This window comes from Argopecten irradians, chromosome 2 (assembly GCF_041381155.1).
Source record: "Argopecten irradians isolate NY chromosome 2, Ai_NY, whole genome shotgun sequence".
NCBI classification, from domain to species: Eukaryota; Metazoa; Mollusca; class Bivalvia; order Pectinida; family Pectinidae; genus Argopecten; species Argopecten irradians.
Window position 1 is genome coordinate 64,252,180 of NC_091135.1, and position 17,407 is coordinate 64,269,586.

Below are 17,407 nucleotides of genomic sequence, written 5' to 3' on the forward strand. Positions count from 1 at the left end.
CTAGTGACAATTACGGTGGTTAATGAGAGGACAATGCTGGGAGATTCTGGTGGTGTTGGTGGAGATCTAGTGACAATTACGGTGGTTAATGAGAGGACAATGCTGGGAGATTCTGGTGGTGTTGGTGGATATCTGTGGTCAGCTACTGGTAACTGTTTCACACTGGCAATGGCGGGGGCCATGGTTGTATTGTATATCCAATGACAAATATTTAAATGTGGTTGTACATGTATGATAAGATTAGGACTTTCTACAGAATCAATTAAAACTGTTATCCAGTGAAATTTATCAATACATATGTATTCTTTTATTTTTCATAAAGAATATAGAAGTTCTTCTTCATGGTTATCTGACAGAATTATCTTTATCAAGTTGTTCCTTTTTAAGATAGTACATTTTTTAAATGAAAGTGGGTTGATCAAATTTCCAGAATGTAGGTATTTTATCTAACATTTTAAAGCAGAAAACAAACAAATTTTGGCACCATCAAATTTTCAGGCCTAGCCAATTTTTGTTAATTCATTTAGCACAAAATCTGATCAGATTTGAATTGAGGTAATGACTTAAACACATACACAAGTCTGTACTTACCTCTATACCTATATGTGGTGGAACAGCATACACAAGTCTGTACTTACCTCTATACCTATATGTGGTGGAACAGCATACACAAGTCTGTACTTACCTCTATACCTATATGTGGTGGAACAGCATACACAAGTCTGTACTTACCTCTATACCTATATGTGGTGGAACAGCATACACAAGTCTGTACTTACCTCTATACCTATATGTGGTGGAACAGCATACACAAGTCTGTACTTACCTCTATACCTATATGTGGTGGAACAGCAGCATACACAAGTCTGTACTTACCTCTATACCTATATGTGGTGGAACAGCATACACAAGTCTGTACTTACCTCTATACCTATATGTGGTGGAACAGCATACACATGCCTGTACTTACTTCTATACCTATATGTGGTGGAACAGCATACACAAGTCTGTACTTCCTGTACTATATGTGGTGGAACAGCATACCAGTCTGTACTTACCTCTTACCTATATGTGGTGGAACAGCATACACAAGTCTGTACTTACCTCTATACCTATATGTGGTGGAACAGCATACACATGCCTGTACTTACTTCTATACCTATATGTGGTGGAACAGCATACACAAGTCTGTACTTACCTCTATACCTATATGTGGTGGAACAGCATACACAAGTCTGTACTTACCTCTATACCTATATGTGGTGGAACAGCATACACAAGTCTGTACTTACCTCTATACCTATATGTGGTGGAACAGCATACACAAGTCTGTACTTACCTCTATACCTATATGTGGTGGAACAGCATACACAAGTCTGTCTGAACGCTACACAGTCGTACTTACCTCTATACCTATATGTGGTGGAACAGCATACACAAGTCTGTACTTACCTCTATACCTATATGTGGTGGAACAGCATACACAAGTCTGTACTTACCTCTATACCTATATGGAACAGCATACAAGTCTGTACTTACCTCTATACCTATATGTGGTGGAACAGCATACACAAGCCTGTACTTACCTCTATACCTATACACAAGCCTGTGGTGGAACAGCGGTCACATCCTCTCCTGAGGGGTCAAGGTCACAGCGAGTCCAGGTGATGAAGTGTAGCTCCGGACTGTAACAACAATCACCTCTAGATTTCTGACATGTGGATATATTAATGAACCGTGTAAAGGCTCTGGACTGTAACAACAATCACCTCTAGATTTCTGACATGTGGATATATTAATGAACCGTGTAAAATGTCATTCCTGTAGATTGGGATTATGTATTTGTATATTACAATGAAACAAACACAAAAGAATTATCAGGTTTACTTTCAATTTGACTCTCCTTAAACAAACCAAATAAAATGTGCAAGAACTAAACAAGAACAATCAGTGATTGTAAAGCTCATGCATGCTAGTGCCATAAAAAAACTAAAAATCATGTTAAAATGGACTGGTTTGTGTAGATATTTTAATGTTCCTTGAATGGATATGAATTAACCCCAACATTTTAGGAAAAGTATTATTAAGAGGTGAGGGGTTTTAATTTTGGGATGGGACTGCAGAATGTACTACATGTACCACTGTGCATGTCGTGCACCATGATTACATTGGTGTTACTCACCAAAACCCCTTACAGGTAATGGGCTGTCCCCTTTATGGCTACATGTACCTGTGATTTTCACCTGTGAGCTACATTAACATTGACCCCCTTACAGATAATGGGCTGTCCCCTTTATGGCTACATGTACCTGTGATTTTCACCTGTGACACCAGACTTAGTGATATCTACCTAGCCTGAGATACTCTGGCCCTGACACCAGACTTAGTAATAGCTACCTAGCCTGAGATACTCTGGCCCTGACACCAGACTTAGTAATATCTACCTAGCCTGAGATACTCTGGCCCTGACACCAGACTTAGTAATATCTACCTAGCCTGAGATACTCTGGCCCTGACACCAGATTAGTAATTCTACCTAGCCTGAGATACTCTGGCCCTGACACCAGATTAGTAATATCTACTAGCCTGAGATACTCTGGCCTGACACCAGATTAGTAATATCTACCTAGCCTGAGATACTCTGGCCCTGACACCAGACTTCGTAATATCTACCTAGCCTAAGATACTCTGGACATCCAAATAATTCACCAACTGTTGAGATACTCTGGCCCTGACAGACCAGACTTAGTAATATCTACCTAGGCCTAAAACGTGAGAAACTCCCTGGCGCATGCCCTGTTTACAACACGAGAAATCGACTTAGTCAAATATCTACCTAGCCTGCTGGATACTCTGTCCAAAGCCCCTGACAGGCCAGACGTTAGTTAATTACTCTACCTTAGCCTCCGCTACTACAGTAGATACTCTGGCCCTGACTACCAGACTTAGTAATATCTACCTAGCCTGAGATACTCTGGCCCTGACACCAGAACTTAGTAATATCTACCTAGCCTGAGATACTCTGTAATATCTACCTAGCCCTGACACCAGACTTTAGTAATAGCTACCTAGCCTGACACCAGACTTGTAATAATCTACCTAGCCTGAGATACTCTGGCCCTGACACCAGACTTATTAATATCTACCTAGCCTGAGAAACTCTGTCCCTGACACCAGACTTAGTAATATCTACCTAGCCTGAGATACTCTGGCCCTGACACCAGAATATCTACCTAGCCTGAGATACTCTGGCCCTGACACCAGACTTAGTAATTACCTAGCCTGAGATACTCTGGCCCTGACACCCGATAGCTACCTAGCCTGAGAGACCCTCTGGCCCTGACACCAGAACAGAGTAATATCTACCTAGCCTGAGAACTCTGCGCCCTGACACCAGTAATATCTACCTAGACCTGATAAACTCTGGCCCTGACACCAGACTTAGTAATAGCTACCTAGCCCTGAGACTCTGCCCTGACACCAGTAATATCTACCTAGCCTGAGAAACTGACATACTCTGGCCCTGATACCAGACTTAGTAATATCTACCTAGCCTGAGATACTCTGGCCCTGACACCAGAATAGCTACCTAGCCTGAGATACCCTGGCCCTGACACCAGACTTAGAATAGCTACCTGAGAGCCTGAGATACTCTGGCCCTGACACCAGACTTAGTAAATATATACCTAGCCTGAGATTACTCTGGCCCTGACACCAAGACTTAGTAACGCTACCTAGACCTGAGATACTCTGGCCCTGACACTCAGACTTAGTAATATCTACCTAGCCTGAGATACTCTGGCCCTGACACCAGACTTAGTAATTCTACCTAGCCTGAGATACTCTGGCCCTGACACCAGAACTTAGTAATAACTACCTAGCCTGAGATACTCTGGCCCTGACACCAGACTTAGTAGTATCTACCTAGCCTGAGATACTTCTGTGCCCTGACACCAGACTTAGTAACAGGCTATATCTACCTAGCCTGAGAAACTCTGGCCCTGACACCAGACTTGAGTAACAGAAACTATCTACCTAGTACTCGCTGGCCCTGACACCAAACTTGAGTAACAGCTCTAGCCTGCCTGAGATACTCTTGGCCCTGACACCAGACTTAGTAATATCTACCTAGCCTGAGAAACTCTGGCCCTGACACCAGACTTAGTAATATCTACCTTAGATACTCTGGCCCTGACACCAGACTTAGTAAATATCTACCTAGCCTGAGATACTCTGGCCCTGGACACCAGACTTAGTAATATCTACCTAGCCTGAGATACTCTGGCCCTGACACCAAACTTAGTAATATCTACCTAGCACTGAGATACTCTGGCCCTGACACCAGACTTAGTAATATCTACCTAGCCTGAGATACTCTGGACCCTGACACCAGACTTAGTAATATCTACCTACCTGAGATACTCTGGCCCTGACACCAGACTTAGTAATATCTACCTAGCCTGAGATTACACTAGCCTAGTAATATCTACCTAGCCCTGATACTCTGGCCCTAGGCCACACCAGACTTAGTATATATCTACCTAGCCTGAGATACTCTGGCCCTGACACCAGACTCTTAGTAATATCTACCTAGCCTGAGATACTCCTGCCCCCTGACACCAGACTTAGTAATATCTACCTAGCCTGAGATACTCTGGCCCTGACACCAGATTAGTAATATCTACCTAGCCTGAGAAATTCTGGCCCATGACACCAGAATAGCCTACCTAGCCTGAGATACTCTGGCCCTGACACCAGACTTAGTAATATCTACCTAGCCTGAGATACTCTGGCCCTGACACCAGACTTAGTAATATCTACCTAGCCTGAGATACTCTGGCCCTGACACCAGACTTAGTAATATCTACCTAGCCTGAGATACTCTGGCCCTGACACCAGACTTAGTAATATCTACCTAGCCTGAGATACTCTGGCCCTGACACCAGACTTAGTAATATCTACCTAGCCTGAGATACTCTGGCCCTGACACCAGACTTAGTAATAGCTACCTAGCCTGAGATACTCTGGCCCTGACACCAGAATACACCTAGCCTGAGATACCGTGCCCTGACACCTAGCTCCTAGCCTGAGATACTCTGGCCCTGACACCAGAAGTAATATCTACCTAGCCTGAGATACCCTGGCCCTGACACCAGACTTAGTAATAGCTACCTAGCCTGAGATACTCTGGCCCTGACACCAGACTTAGTAATATCTACCTAGCCTGAGATACTCTGGCCCTGACACCAGACTTAGTAATATCTACCTAGCCTGAGATACTCTGGCCCTGACACCAGACTTAGATAATATCTACCTAGCCTGAGATACTCTGGCCCTGACACCAGACTTAGTAATATCTACCTAGCCTGAGATACTCTGGCCCTGACACCCAGACTTAGTAATATCTACCTAGCCTGAGATACTCTGGCCCTGACACCAGACTTAGTAACATCTACCTAGCCTGAGATACTCTGGCCCTGACACCAGACTTAGTAATATCTACCTAGCCTGAGATACTCTGGCCCTGACACCAGACTTAGTAATATCTACCTAGCCTGAGATACTCTGGCCCTGACACCAGACTTAGTAATATCTACCTAGCCTGAGATACTCTGGCCCTGACACCAGACTTAGTAATATCTACCTAGCCTGAGAAACTCTGGCCCTGACACCAGACTTAGTAATATCTACCTAGCCTGAGATACTCTGGCCCTGACACCAGATACTTAGTTATAAAGCTACCTAGCCTGAGATACTCTGGCCCTGACACCAAACTTAGTAAATATCTACCGTAGCCTGAGATACTCTGGCCCTGACACCAGACTTAGTAATATCTACCTAGCCTGAGAAACTCTGGCCCTGACACCAGACTTAGTAATATCTACCTAGCCTGAGATACTCTGGCCCTGACACCAGACTTAGTAATATCTACCTAGCCTGAGATACTCTGGCCCTGACACCAGACTTAGTAATATCTACCTAGCCTGAGATACTCTGGCCCTGACACCAGACTTAGTAATATCTACCTAGCCTGAGATACTCTGGCCCTGACACCAGACTTAGTAATAGCTACCTAGCCTGAGATACTCTGGCCCTGACACCAGACTTAGTAATATCTACCTAGCCTGAGATACTCTGGCCCTGACACCAGACTTAGTAATATCTACCTAGCCTGAGATACTCTGGCCCTGACACCAGACTTAGTAATAGCTACCTAGCCTGAGATACTCTGGCCCTGACACCAGACTTAGTAATATCTACCTAGCCTGAGATACTCTGGCCCTGACACCAGAATAGCTACCTAGCCTGAGATACTCTGGCCCTGACACCAGACTTAGTAATATCTACCTAGCCTGAGATACTCTGGCCCTGACACCAGACTTAGTAATATCTACCTAGCCTGAGATACTCTGGCCCTGACACCAGACTTAGTAATATCTACCTAGCCTGAGATACTCTGGCCCTGACACCAGACTTAGTAATATCTATCTACCTAGCCTGAGATACTCTGGCCCTGACACCAGACTTAGTAATAAGCTACCTAGCCTGAGATACTCTGGCCCTGACACCAGACTTAGTAATATCTACCTAGCCTGAGAGACTCTGGCCCTGACACCAGACTTAGTAATATCTACCTAGCCTGAGATACCTGGCCCTGACACCAAATAGCTACCTAGCCTGAATACTCTGGCCCTGACACCAGACTTAGTAATATCTACCTAGCCTGAGATACTCTGGCCCTGACACCAGAATAGCTACCTAGCCTGAGATACTCTGGCCCTGACACCAGACTTAGTAATATCTACCTAGCCTGAGATACTCTGGCCCTGACACAGACTTAGTAATATCTACCTAACCTGAGAAACTGACATACTCTGGCCCTGACACCAGACTTAGTAATATCTACCTAGCCTGAGATACTCTGGCCCTGACACCAGACTTAGTAATATCTACCTAGCCTGAGATACTCTGGCCCTGACACCAGACTTAGTAATATCTACCTAGCCTGAGATACTCTGGCCCTGACACCAGACTTAGTAATATCTACCTAGCCTGAGATACTCTGGCCCTGACACCAGACTTAGTAATATCTAACCTAGAAAACTGAGATACTCTGGCCCTGACACCAGACTTAGTTAATATCTACCTAGCCTGAGAAACTCTGGCCCTGACACCAGACTTAGTAATATCTACCTAGCCTGAGAACTCTGGCCCTGACACCAGACTTAGTAATATCTACCTAGCCTGAGATACTCTGGCCCTGACACCAGACTTAGTAATATCTACCTAGCCTGAGATACTCTGGCCCTGACACCAGACTTAGTAATATCTACCTAGCCTGAGATACTCTGGCCCTGACACCAGACTTAGTAATATCTACCTAGCCTGAGATACTCTGGCCCTGACACCAGACTTAGTAATATCTACCTAGCCTGAGATACTCTGGCCCTGACACCAGACTTAGAATAGCTACCTAGCCTGAGATACTCTGGCCCTGACACCAGACTTAGTAATATCTACCTAGCCTGAGATACTCTGGCCCTGACACCAGACTTAGTAATAGCTACCTAGCCTGAGATACTCTGGCCCTGACACCAGACTTAGTAATATCTACCTAGCCTGAGATACTCTGGCCCTGACACCAGACTTAGTAATATCTACCTAGCCTGAGATACTCTGGCCCTGACACCAGACTTAGTAACAGCTATATCTACCTAGCCTGAGATACTCTGGCCCTGACACCAGACTTAGTAATATCTACCTAGCCTGAGATACTCTGGCCCTGACACCAGACTTAGTAATATCTACCTAGCCTGAGATACTCTGGCCCTGACACCAGACTTAGTAATATCTACCTAGCCTGAGAAACTCTGGCCCTGACACCAGACTTAGTAATATCTACCTAGCCTGAGATACTCTGGCCCTGACACCAGACTTAGTAATATCTACCTAGCCTGAGAGATACTCTGGCCCTGACACCAGACTTAGTAATATCTACCTAGCCTGAGATACTCTGGCCCTGACACCAGGACTTAGTAATAGCTACCTAGCCTGAGATACTCTGGCCCTGACACCAGACTTAGTAATATCTACCTAGCCTGAGATACTCTGGCCCTGACACCAGACTTAGTAATATCTACCTAGCCTGAGAATACTCTGGCCCTGACACCAGACTTAGTAATATCTACCTAGCCTGAGATACTCTGGCCCTGACACCAGACTTAGTAATATCTACCTAGCCTGAGATACTCTGGCCCTGACACCAGACCTGATAGTAATATCTACCTAGCCTGAGATACTCTGGCCCTGACACCAGACTTAGTAATATCTACCTAGCCTGAGATACTCTGGCCCTGACACCAGACTTAGTAATATCTACCTAGCCTGAGATACTCTGGCCCTGACACCAGAATAGCTACCTAGCCTGAGATACTCTGGCCCTGACACCAGACTTAGTAATATCTACCTAGCCTGAGAAACTCTGGCCCTGACACCAGACTTAGTAATATCTACCTAGCCTGAGATACTCTGGCCCTGACACCAGACTTAGTAATATCTACCTAGCCTGAGATACTCTGGCCCTGACACCAGACTTAGTAATATCTACCTAGCCTGAGATACTCTGGCCCTGACACCAGACTTAGTAATATCTACCTAGCCTGAGATACTCTGGCCCTGACACCAGACTTAGTAATATCTACCTAGCCTGAGATTTACTCTGGCCCTGACACCAGACTTAGTAATATCTACCTAGCCTGAGATACTCTGGCCCTGACACCAGACTTAGTAATATCTACCTAGCCTGAGATACTCTGGCCCTGACACCAGACTTAATACAGCTACCTAGCCTGAGATACTCTGGCCCTGACACCAGACTTAGTAATATCTACCTAGCCTGAGATACTCTGGCCCTGACACCAGACTTAGTAATATCTACCTAGCCTGAGATACTCTGGCCCTGATACCAGACTTAGTAATATCTACCTAGCCTGAGATACTCTGGCCCTGATACCAGACTTAGTAATATCTACCTAGCCTGAGATACTCTGGCCCTGACACCAGACTTAATAATATCTACCTAGCCTGAAATACTTCGGCCCTGACACCAGACTTAGTAATATCTACCTAGCCTGAGATACTCTGGCCCTGACACCAGACTTAGTAATAGCTACCTAGCCTGAGATACTCCGGCCCTGACATCAGACTTAGTAATATCTACCTAACCTGAGAAACTGACATACTCTGGCCCTGACACCAGACTTAGTAATATCTACCTAGCCTGAGATACTCTGGCCCTGACACCAGACTTAGTAATAGCTACCTAGCCTGAGATACTCTGGCCCTGACACCAGACTTAGTAATATCTACCTAGCCTGAGATACTCTGGCCCTGACACCAGACTTAGTAATATCTACCTAGCCTGAGATACTCTGGCCCTGACACCAGACTTAGTAATATCTACCTAGCCTGAGATACTCTGGCCCTGACACCAGACTTAGTAATATCTACCTAGCCTGAGATACTCTGGCCCTGACACCAGACTTAGTAATATCTACCTAGCCTGAGATACTCTGGCCCTGACACCAACTAGTACAGCTACCTAGCCTGAGATACTCTGGCCCTGACACCAGACTTAGTAATATCTACCTAGCCTGAGATACTCTGGCCCTGACACCAGACTTAGTAATATCTACCTAGCCTGAGATACTCTGGCCCTGACACCAGACTTAGTAATATCTACCTAGCCTGAGAATACTCTGGCCCTGACACCAGACTTAGTAATATCTACCTAGCCTGAGATACTCTGGCCCTGACACCAGAAGTAATATCTACCTAGCCTGAGATACTCTGGCCCTGACACCAGACTTAGTAATATCTACCTAGCCTGAGATACTCTGGCCCTGACACCAGACTTAGTAATAGCTACCTAGCCTGAGATACTCTGGCCCTGACACCAGACTTAGTAATATCTACCTAGCCTGAGATACTCTGGCCCTGACACCAGACTTAGTAATATCTACCTAGCCTGAGATACTCTGGCCCTGACACCAGACTTAGTAATATCTACCTAGCCTGAGATACTCTGGCCCTGACACCAGACTTAGTAACAGCTACCTAGCCTGAGATACTCTGGCCCTGACACCAGACTTAGTAACAGCTACCTAGCCTGAGATACTCTGGCCCTGACACCAGACTTAGTATTATCTACCTAGCCTGAGAAACTCTGGCCCTGACACCAGACTTAGTAATATCTACCTAGCCTGAGATACTCTGGCCCTGACACCAGACTTAGTAATATCTACCTAGCCTGAGATACTCTGGCCCTGACACCAGACTTAGTAATATCTACCTAGCCTGAGATACTCTGGCCCTGACACCAGACTTAGTAATATCTACCTAGCCTGAGATACTCTGGCCCTGACACCAGACTTAGTAATAGCTACCTAGCCTGAGATACTCTGGCCCTGACACCAGACTTAGTAATATCTACCTAGCCTGAGATACTCTGGCCCTGACACCAGACTTAGTAATATCTACCTAGCCTGAGATACTCTGGCCCTGACACCAGACTTAGTAACAGCTACCTAGCCTGAGATACTCTGGCCCTGACACCAGACTTAGTAATATCTACCTAGCCTGAGATACTCTGGCCCTGACACCAGACTTAGTAATATCTACCTAGCCTGAGATACTCTGGCCCTGACACCAGACTTAGTAATATCTACCTAGCCTGAGATACTCTGGCCCTGACACCAGACTTAGTAATATCTACCTAGCCTGAGATACTCTGGCCCTGACACCAGACTTAGTAATATCTACCTAGCCTGAGATACTATGGCCCTGACACCAGACTTAGTAATATCTACCTAGCCTGAGATATTCCGGCCCTGACATCAGACTTAGTAATATCTACCTAGCCTGAGAAACTGACATACTCTGGCCCTGACACCAGACTTAGTAATATCTACCTAGCCTGAGATACTCTGGCCCTGACACCAGAATAGCTACCTAGCCTGAGATACTCTGGCCCTGACACCAGACTTAGTAATATCTACCTAGCCTGAGATACTCTGGCCCTGACACCAGACTTAGTAATATCTACCTAGCCTGAGATACTCTGGCCCTGACACCAGACTTAGTAATATCTACCTAGCCTGAGAAACTCTGGCCCTGACACCAGAATAGCTACCTAGCCTGAGATACTCTGGCCCTGACACCAGACTTAGTAATATCTACCTAGCCTGAGATACTCTGGCCCTGACACCAGACTTAGTAATATCTACCTAGCCTGAGAAACTCTGGCCCTGACACCAGACTTAGTAATATCTACCTAGCCTGAGAAACTCTGGCCCTGACACCAGACTTAGTAATATCTACCTAGCCTGAGATACTCTGGCCCTGACACCAGAATAGCTACCTAGCCTGAGATACTCTGGCCCTGACACCAGACTTAGTAATATCTACCTAGCCTGAGATACTCTGGCCCTGACACCAGACTTAGTAATATCTACCTAGCCTGAGATACTCTGGCCCTGCTACCTAGCCTGAGATACTCTGGCCCTGACACCAGACTTAATTACAGCTACCTAGCCTGAGAAACTCTGGCCCTGACACCAGACTTAGTAACATCTACCTAGCCTGAGAAACTCTGGCCCTGACACCAGACTAGCCTGAGATACTCTGGCCCTACTTAGTATCTACCTAGCCCTGACACCAGATATACTCTGGCCCTGACAGCCACTCTGGCCCTGACACCAGACTTAGTAATATCTACCTAGCCTGAGATACTCTGGCCCTGGACACCAGACTTAGTAATATCTACCTAGCCTGAGATACTCTGGCCCTGACACCAGACTTAGTAAACAGCTACCTAGCCTGAGATACTCTGGCCCTGACACCAGACTTAGTAATATCTACTAGCCTGAGATACTCTGGCCCTGACACCAGACTTAGTAACAGCTACCTAGCCTGAGATACTCTGGCCCTGACACCAGACTTAGTAATATCTACCTAGCCTGAGATACTCTGGCCCTGACACCAGACTTAGTAATATCTACCTAGCCTGAGATACTCTGGCCCTGACACCAGACTTAGTAATATCTACCTAGCCTGAGATACTCTGGCCCTGACACCAGACTTAGTAATATCTACCTAGCCTGAGATACTCTGGCCCTGACACCAGACTTAGTAATATCTACCTAGCCCTGAGATACTCTGGCCCTGACACCAGACTTAGTAATATCTACCTAGCCTGAGATACTCTGGCCCTGACACCAGACTTAGTAATATCTACCTAGCCTGAGATACTCTGGCCCTGACACCAGACTTAGTAATATCTACCTAGCCTGAGATACTCTGGCCCTGACACCAGACTTAGTAACAGCTACCTAGCCTGAGATACTCTGGCCCTGACACCAGACTTAGTAATAACAGCTACCTAAGCCTGAGATACTCTGGCCCTGACACCAGACTTAGTAATATCTACCTAGCCTGAGATACTCTGGCCCTGACACCAGACTTAGCAGTATCTACCTAGCCCGTGATACTCTGGCCCTGACACCAGACCTAGTAACAGCTACCTAGTCTGAGATACTCTGGCCCTGACACCAGACTTAGTAACAGCTACCTAGCCTGAGATACTCTGGCCCTGACACCAGACTTAGTAACAGCTACCTAGCCTGAGATACTCTGGCCCTGACACCAGACTTAGTAACAGCTACCTAGCCTGAGATACTCTGGCCCTGACACCAGACTTAGTAATATCTACCTAGCCTGAGATACTCTGGCCCTGACACCAGACTTAGTAATAGCTACCTAGCCTGAGATACTCTGGCCCTGACACCAGACTTAGTAATATCTACCTACCTAGCCCTGAGATACTCTGGCCCTGACACCAGACTTAGTAATAGCTACCTAGCCTGAGATACTCTGGCCCTGACACCAGACTTAGTAATATCTACCTAGCCTGAGATACTCTGGCCCTGACACACCAGACTTAGTAATATCTACCTAGCCTGAGATACTCTGGCCCTGACACCAGACTTAGTAATATCTACCTAGCCTGAGATACTCTGGCCCTGACACCAGACCTAGTAACAGCTACCTAGCCTGAGATACTCTGGCCCTGACACCAGACTTAGTAACAGCTATATGTACCTAGCCTGAGATACTCTGGCCCTGACACCAGACTTAGTAACAGCTACCTAGCCTGAGAAACTCTGGCCCTGACACCAGACTTAGTAATATCTACCTAGCCTGAGATACTCTGGCCCTGACACCAGACTTAGTAATATCTACCTAGCCTGAGAAACTCTGGCCCTGACACCAGACTTAGTAATATCTACCTAGCCTGAGATACTCTGGCCCTGACACCAGATTAGTAATATCTACCTAGCCTGAGATACTCTGGCCCTGACACCAGACTTAGTAATATCTACCTAGCCTGAGATACTCTGGCCCTGACACCAGACTTAGTAATAGCTACCTAGCCTGAGATACTCTGGCCCTGACACCAGACTTAGTAACAATATCTACCTAGCCTGAGATACTCTGGCCCTGACACCAGACTTAGTAATATCTACCTAGCCTGAGAAACTCTGGCCCTGACACCAGACTTAGTAATATCTACCTAGCCTGAGATACTCTGGCCCTGACACCAGACCTAGTAACAGCTACCTAGCCTGAGATACTCTGGCCCTGACACCAGACTTAGTATTATCTACCTAGCCTGAGATACTCGGCCCTGACACCATGCAGACTTAGTAATAGCTACCTTGTGTGTACATATTGTCAGTTGATGTAGCTATAGGTACAGGAAATGAACTGAAGTACAGGGAGAATAAAGGTCATCAAAATATGACCTCATAATGGAAGTTATCAAATCCTATGAAACAGAATGATAATAAGGATTTGTATTTCAATATTGTTATTTTTGCTTGGCCAGGTAAAGTATACTGTCCAAGTAGGGATTGTGGTGGAGGCCCCATGGAGTATACTGTCCAGGTAGGGATTGTGGCGGAGGCCCCGTGGAGTATACTGTCCAGGTAGGGATGGGGGTGGAGCCGGAGCCCCCCCATGGAGTATACTGTCCAGGTAGGGATTGGGGTGGAGCCCCCATGGAGTATACTGTCAGGTAAGGATTGGGGTGGAGCCCCCATGGAGTATACTGTCAGGTAAGGATTGAGGTGGAGCCCCCATGGAGTATACTGTCAGGTAAGGATTGGGGTGTAGCCCCCATGGAGTATGCTGTCCAGGTAGGGATTGGGGTGGAGCCCCCCCCCCCCCCCCCCCCCCCCCATGGAGTATACTGTAAGGTAAGGATTGGGGTGGAGCCCCCCATGGAGTATACTGTCCAGGTAGGAATTGGGGTGGAGCCCCCATGGAGTATACTGTCCAGGTAGGGATTGGGGTGGAGCCCCCCCCCCCCATGGAGTATACTGTCAGGTAAGGATTGGGGTGGAGCCCCCATGGAGTATACTGTCTAGGTAAGGATTGGGGTGGAGCCCCCATGGAGTATACTGTCCAGGTAAGGATTGGGGTGGAGCCCCCCATGGAGTATACTGTCCAGGTAGGGATTGGAGTGGAGCCCCCATGGAGTATACTGTCAGGTGAGGATTGGGGTGGAGCCCCCATGGAGTATACTGTCAGGTAAGGATTGGGGTGGAGCCCCCCCCCCATGGAGTATACTGTCAGGTAAGGATTGGGGTGGAGCACCCATGGAGTATACTGTCAGGTAAGGATTGGGGTGGAGCCCCCATGGAGTATACTGTCCAGGTAGGGATTGGGGTGGAGCTCCCATGGAGTATACTGTCAGGTATGGATTGGGATGGATTCCCCCATGGAGTATACTGTCCAGGTAAGGATTGGGGTGGAGCCCCCCATGGAGTATACTGTCCAGGTAAGGATTGGGGTGGAGCCCCCATGGAGTATACTGTCCAGGTAGGGATTGGGGTGGAGCTCCCATGGAGTATACTGTCAGGTATATACTGGAGTATAATGGCCATGTATAGGGTAGGGTTTGGAGTGGACCCCCTCCCCTCTATGACTGGTAACATATTATGTATTTATGTTTCTGGTATAAAGGTAAAGTGTTAAATGATAGTGAAGATTCAATAAGATTTCCTCAGCAACCTGGTCACAAAGCTTAGGAAGATGACAGCAAAACTGAAAACCTAAATTATATCTTTCAGACCCACATGTCGGTTTCTTAGGGTACTGAGTCAGTCATGAGTATCACAATATATACTGGTGATAGACTGTTAACATCAAATGCAATGCTACAACTTAGAGAACAAGTGATAGTATTCTGATAATTGGAATTAAAATCCTGTTTTATAGTATTTATCAGACTCGAAATGTGTTTTTTACAAAAATTAGAGAGCCATATTTCATAACGAAAATATTGCAGTTACAAAAATGTACATGCACAGTACTAAAGAGTTAACAGAAAGGTTTCTGCCAATACAATGTATATTATGACTAAAAACATAACTATTTAAATTTTACTATGCCTATGCTATGAATACTTAAGTTAATAATTTAAAGTTTACAATAAATTGATATAAAAGTTCCAACTTTACAATAAATAAAATATATATGTAATTCAAATTTACAAATTCATAATGTTTAAAGAAATATTTTAAAAGTGAGTTCATTAATCAATCTGTATAACTTAGACCTACCTTGATAAGAAGAAACTTTAGCATAACATGTACAAAGTAACACATAGGTGACATGTAAGGCAGTCAACTTGTGTACAGGTGAAAATCGCAGGTAGTTAATGTTCAGTCCATTACCTGTAGGTGGGAGGGGAGGGGGCTGTCATGCCTAAATGGCTGTAGTATACTTCTTGCTTGCCTGTGTAGTTATGTACTTTTTTATGTTATGGAGATATAACACAAAAATCTGAGTGTACTCTAAATAAACCATGAAGAGGTTTATGATGAGAGTACACTCAGAGTTTTGTGTTATATCTTCATAACATAAAAAAAACTATTTAAATTAATCCTTATAATTCAATTTACTAAAGATAATCTCTTCAATATTCAAAATTCATTTTTGGACTCTTTTGTCTATGAAATCATTACGCTGTCATTTCAGCCAATCAGAAGCAACGATACAAACGGTGACGCCAATTTTTCCTTTCAGGGCTGGTGAAGTAAATGAAAAAGCTCTTAACAAGCAAAATTGTATAGTTACATGTTTTGGTTATTATCTCCCTTCCATTGTTTCCTTCTACATATCTATCAGGTGTCATACTTACCCTTTCAGGTGTGACAGATCTTCTACATGTTGGTGGTCAGGTGCCAGGATTTCAAACACACCTGTATACTGACTTACCACTAGGAACCTCAACAGCCTGTTAACAGATATTTACCAATGATAAATATTTAGTATGACAGTATTTATCGTTACTGCACTACAGTGCTAATGTATTTAGTTCCGATATGCGGTGTAAAAAAAAAAAAAATCTTCAATCTTGAATCTTGAACCTTAGTATGAGTCATTATAAGATAACAATTTTTTTAAATATTGATTTACCTTTCTTTTTCCTCTGGTTTCATCTTATCTATGGAGTCCATTATGGTTGCACAGACTTCTCTGGCAATCCGGAACCGGGGCTCTCCATATTTCTTAATGTCCTCTAAAAACGATAAAGAAAAAGAATAAAAAGATATATAATCCCTGTATAAATGTGGCACACTCTGTGTTTTATCAAAATTTTATTAAAATTTTCTTTTTCTTATATGAATTCAGACTTGTTCTGTACTTCTGGGTTACCTTTTTCCAAAACGACCTTTAACCTTTGAACTTGGTCTATACATGTTGTTGAAGAAGGGCTAACTCTAGATCTCCAACAATGCCTGGTTCTGTTAACTTTACAGTCAGTATATATGCCTGGTTCTGTTAACTTTACAGTCAGTATATATGCCTGGTTCTGTTAACTTTACAGTCAGTATATATGCCTGGTTCTGCTAACTTTACAGTCAGTATATATGCCTGGTTCTGTTAACTTTACAGTCAGTATATATGCCTGGTTCTGTTAACTTTACAGTCAGTATATATGCCTGGTTCTGTTAACTTTACAGTCAGTATATATGCCTGGTTCTGTTAACTTTACAGTCAGTATATATGCCTGGTTCTGTTAACTTTACAGTCAGTATATATGCCTGGTTCTGTTAACTTTACAGTCAGTATATATGCCTGGTTCTGTTAACTTTACAGTCAGTATATATAAGTTTTTCTATACATGAATCTGCCTTTGATTAGTCAGTATTCAGTTAGTTTTGCTGGCATTCCATATACATAGTTAAAGTATTTTACATTTTATATATCTGCAATATCTATCAACAAGAGACGGATCTTGGGGCCCACCAAAGAATCATCTACGACTGACAATGGAAAG

At 44.7% G+C, this 17,407-nt stretch overlaps 1 protein-coding gene across 1 annotated transcript in view; it reads right to left on the bottom strand.

The window, feature by feature from the left end:
* Nucleotides 1-17,407, bottom strand: part of LOC138316211 (uncharacterized) — a 43,952-nt gene that overhangs the window by 21,944 nt on the left and 4,601 nt on the right. The window contains exons 3-6 of the mRNA XM_069257797.1: nucleotides 16,543-16,645; nucleotides 16,265-16,360; nucleotides 1,608-1,685; nucleotides 827-839 (exon numbers count right to left, since the gene is read on the bottom strand). Coding sequence (XP_069113898.1) covers nucleotides 827-839; nucleotides 1,608-1,685; nucleotides 16,265-16,360; nucleotides 16,543-16,645 — 290 coding nt within the window. The remainder of the gene's footprint in view (nucleotides 1-826; nucleotides 840-1,607; nucleotides 1,686-16,264; nucleotides 16,361-16,542; nucleotides 16,646-17,407) is intronic.